At 33.4% G+C, this 4,380-nt stretch overlaps 1 protein-coding gene across 1 annotated transcript; it reads right to left on the reverse strand.

The window, feature by feature from the left end:
- Positions 1-1,002: 1,002 nt before the first annotated feature.
- LOC114308986 (rust resistance kinase Lr10) lies at positions 1,003-3,855 on the reverse strand. The gene is made up of 3 exons (XM_028254676.2): positions 2,993-3,855; positions 2,315-2,341; positions 1,003-2,234 (listed from the first exon to the last, which is right to left on the reverse strand). The coding sequence occupies exons 1-3, from the start codon at positions 3,759-3,761 to the stop codon at positions 1,129-1,131; spliced, it is 1,902 nt and encodes a 633-aa protein (XP_028110477.2). The 5' UTR covers positions 3,762-3,855; the 3' UTR covers positions 1,003-1,128.
- Positions 3,856-4,380: the final 525 nt, after the last annotated feature.

Genomic DNA, 4,380 nt, shown 5'->3' on the forward strand with positions numbered 1-4,380 from the left:
TCCTTACATTTTTACTAAAATCTCATTTTAATAATTACACTTTCACCAAAATCTCATTTTAGTCCCTTTACTTTTAATTTTCATTAGCTCTATTAACAATAGATGGATGTAATTTGATTTAAAGTATAAACGGTTGACTGTTACGATTAAAAGTAAAAAAACTAAAATGAGTTTTTGGTGAAAGTAAGATTGACTATTATGATTGAAAGTGAACGGCCTAAAGCGATGATTTGATAAAAGTGCAAGGGTCTTAAATGTAAATTATTCAAAATATAATTCAACTAATTACACTTTTCAAGGCATATGTCAATACAAACTAAGACAAATAAAATAAAAATAAATCAAAACTCACAAATGAAAGTAAAAATCTCCAAACTATTTATCATTTTGATAAATTTATTAGTATCATTAATAGTATTAAATAATCATTTTATAAACACAAAATATTAAATTTTTTTTTTCTTATTATTAAAAGGAGAGGTAATATTTAAATAAAATAATAAAAAAATTCTAAAACTTTATGAATAAATAAGTCCAATTGATAAGATATATCCAAGTGCTTATTTTTTTAATAAATATCTCCAATTAATTCAACAAGAAGATCAAGAAAAGCAATCAGAAATAAAAAAGAAGATTCAAAAGGAAGATGAAGACGATGACGATGACGATGATTAATATGACGAATTTGATGTGTACAAAGAAACTGGTCGGTGCTCTGATTTCTAAGAATTTTTTATTTAATCAATATTTAGCATTCTGTTGAAATATAGGACATTTTTTCTTTGATTTTGATTGTTGATGATGGTTGAAATTGGAGACTTCAAACCCACCATCATTGCCTTCCTCGATGAGCTTGCGATTGAATCATTCTCTAGATTTACTGTGGATTGGCCATTGGTGGTATGCATTCTGATACTACTTTGATACGAAATCATAAATCCTTCTGATACAGAGTGCACTATTTGTAAGATGACTCTTAATACAAAGGCAATGCACAATATGTAGTATTGAAAGTTTATAATAATACATTGATAAACAATTAATTATACACTCATTAGTGAGAACAATAAGATTAATTCCTATTATATAATCAACGACTTTTTAGAAAAATATTACTAGTTCATTCTCTTATTCAGATTCAGAAATTACTTCTAATTCACTATTAAAAGTTCTCCCACCTGTTGTTCCTGTCATTGGCATTGGATTTGTGGAGGCAAATGGACTGTGGGGGACTATTAGAGTGTCTCCATCTCCTTCCAACATTTGTACCACAACTTTCATCGATGGTCGGTCCACTGGGTACCATTGTATGCACCAAAGTCCCACAATTGTTAGTTTCCTTATAATTTTCGCATCCCCGTCTTCCTCAATTTGTATTCCTAGATCTTCTCCTTGATGCAAACGTTTGTATATCCACTCCGGAAAATAACACTCACTCATGTTTTGTGTTACCGTATTTTGCCTCCCTCCAACCATATCTAGCAACAACATCCCAAAACTATAAACATCTGATTTGTACGACACATTCCCAAAGTTCCTGGAGAATACTTCGGGTGCAATGTAGCCCACAGTCCCTCTAGCAGTAGTCATGGATACAACACTTTGTTCCTTCGAACACAATTTTGCTAGACCAAAATCAGAGATCTTTGGGTTAAACTTGTTGTCCAACAAGATGTTGTGAGGCTTAATATCAAAGTGCAAGATTCGTTGATCACACCCGAGGTGAAGATATTCAATTCCTTTAGCTATACCAAGAGCAATGTCTTCCAGTTTCTTCCAACCAAGTGAACGCTTTTGTTGATCAGAGGCTATAAACTTTTCAAGTGAATTGTTTGGCAAGAACTCGTAAAGCAAAGCTCTTCTGAATCCATCAGCACAATATCCTACCAAGCGAACCACATTGATATGGTGGATTCTACCCATTGTTTGCACTTCATTGATGAACTCATCTCCATTTCCTTTCACATTGTTAAGGATCTTGACTGCGACATAAACATCATTGGAAAGCTTTCCCTTGTACACTATTCCGTAACCTCCTTGGCCTACTTTGTCCTCAAATTGATTTGTTATTTTCTTGATATCTGCATAAGCGTATCTTGCAGGTTTGAGAGCTTTGTAATCCTCCAAAAATTTGTCAATCTTTACTTGATCTGCTTTCTTTATTTTGTTTGATCTGTAGACATGATACATTGCAATGACAACTACAAGAAGAAAAGTCGGACCTAGGACTGCCCCTGCAATCATAATAGACCATGTTAGTAAATTTCTACCTCCTCGTTGACAATTGAAATTATGAGAGGATGGACCACTTCACCTGCAATCTTTAGTTTCGTCAATGCACCTGTAAAAGTTTGAAGATTTCTTAAAATACATATATATAATTAAAAAAATTTACAGTAGATTCATAATAAACTAAGTAAAAGAAACTGACATGATACAATAAGATATCCAAATAGGGTCAAACCTTCTCATATATACTAGTCCAACTGTATCAGCAATTAACATAGGCTTAATTAATCAAGTTTGGACCTCAACACATGCTCCATTAGGTGCACAACTTCTAACAAAAAACCACACAACCTAATCTATATGGCAAGACTGTATCATCCTCGCACAATCAACAAGACTAGGTAATTCAACAGATCAAAACAAAATAAAACAAGGGCATTGAAGCTAATATGATCTTGTAGCCCGAGGGCGTTGGATTAAATTTTTTATTTGGATATACTATTGAGTTGTAAATAGGTAAACAAAATCTTAACCATTGATTTGTGAAAATACTGATGTTGCGCAGATTCGAAACTCGATTTCCAGTTCAATTATCCAAACTGGAGAGAACCTCGGCCCGAATTTCAATTCAAAATTGTGGTGGAAGACAACATCATCAGTGTAAAGCCAACGCAATAATTACAGATGAGATAAGATGGTAAACAAAATGTAATAATCGTAACTTGAAGTAAGAAGGTAGAAACTAGCTAGAGTAGAGGTGTACCCGTAGATGGCTGTCTGGGCTTGTCAAAGCATTCAGTTGATCCATTTAATAATAATTGGCTTTTGCTGCTACTGCTGTTGTTGTTTTTCTTGAATCCACAATTCTTGCCTTGTGCTTCACATTTCCCACAGTCCGGTTTACTCCAATTCAATTGAAGATGATCAAATGTGATGGTGCCATAACCATAATAAAAAATTTCTTCTGGAAGTGACATGTTATACATCTTTGTGCAAGAAACGAGCAACGAAGTGTAAGAAGTTACAATGGCATAGACTTGGTGACTCTGGTCACTAAGGCAAGCAATCTGTATCATCGAAGATTTATCCCGTGTCTGGGAACAATTGATGAAGCTAACGTCTTCGTAGTAGTAATTTGTTAGGAATTGGAAGGGAAAGGCAGATTGGTTGAGGCTTGGAAGCTGTCGTGGCAAGCATACTTGGGGTTCAGAGTCAGATATATTTATGGTCTGAGATTTGTAGTCGATATGCTTAACAAAAGCAGAGACAGAAAATGGAAGGTCGAGGACGGGGAATTTGGAATGATGAATGCAAGAAAGATCAAAGCCAGGATACCCACATCGCTCGTGCTGTTTCCCTTTGAGGCGGAAAGGGAATCGGATTTCAGGGCCGTGATGTTTTCTGCAACTTGTTGGTAAGCACTCAGGATCTTGTTCTTCTGCTCCTCCTCCGACTCCAACTACTGTAGCTGCTGCAGCCATTGCTACTAATAATAGGACTATGAGCAACAGAATTCCTTGGAAAATGGCCATCTTAATTAATTAATTAATGGCTAATATTTGATACTCTGAAACAAAATCCCAACTACTCTGCCAAGTGTGTGTTGTTTGTCGTCGAAGAATTTGCTAATGGCGGTGTTGTTGGGTTATATAGACAAATTTTGTTCTGAGGGCCACCAAAAAAAAAATAATTCACTAATTTATTAGTAATATTATATATGACCGTCTTTATATTTTATCTCTTTTGTTATTTTGGTTTATACATTTTTAATTGGCCTAATTTTGATCCTAATTTTTAAATTTTGTTTTAATTTGGTCCAATTAATAACATCATTAATGTTTCTTAAGAAAAATTATCACTAAATTGGTTAAGGTTAACTAATTGAATTGAATAAATTTATAATTTTATCCTTAAAAATATGACACGTGTTTTGTTCGTATTTTCTATAAAAAAAATGTTAAGAGTTATAATTAATTGGATTAAATTGAGATAAAATTACAAGTTCAGGATCAAAATTAAGCCAATTGAAAGTACATGGGTTAAATGACACAAGGGAATAAAGTACAAGAACTATCATCGTAATTTGTCCTATTATATATCTAGAAAAATTATCTAAAAAAACATATTTAAACACAACAAAAATAATGGAGA

Source organism: Camellia sinensis, chromosome 8, assembly GCF_055761805.1.
Source record: "Camellia sinensis isolate YWXY chromosome 8, ASM5576180v1, whole genome shotgun sequence".
Lineage (NCBI taxonomy): Eukaryota > Viridiplantae > Streptophyta > Magnoliopsida > Ericales > Theaceae > Camellia > Camellia sinensis.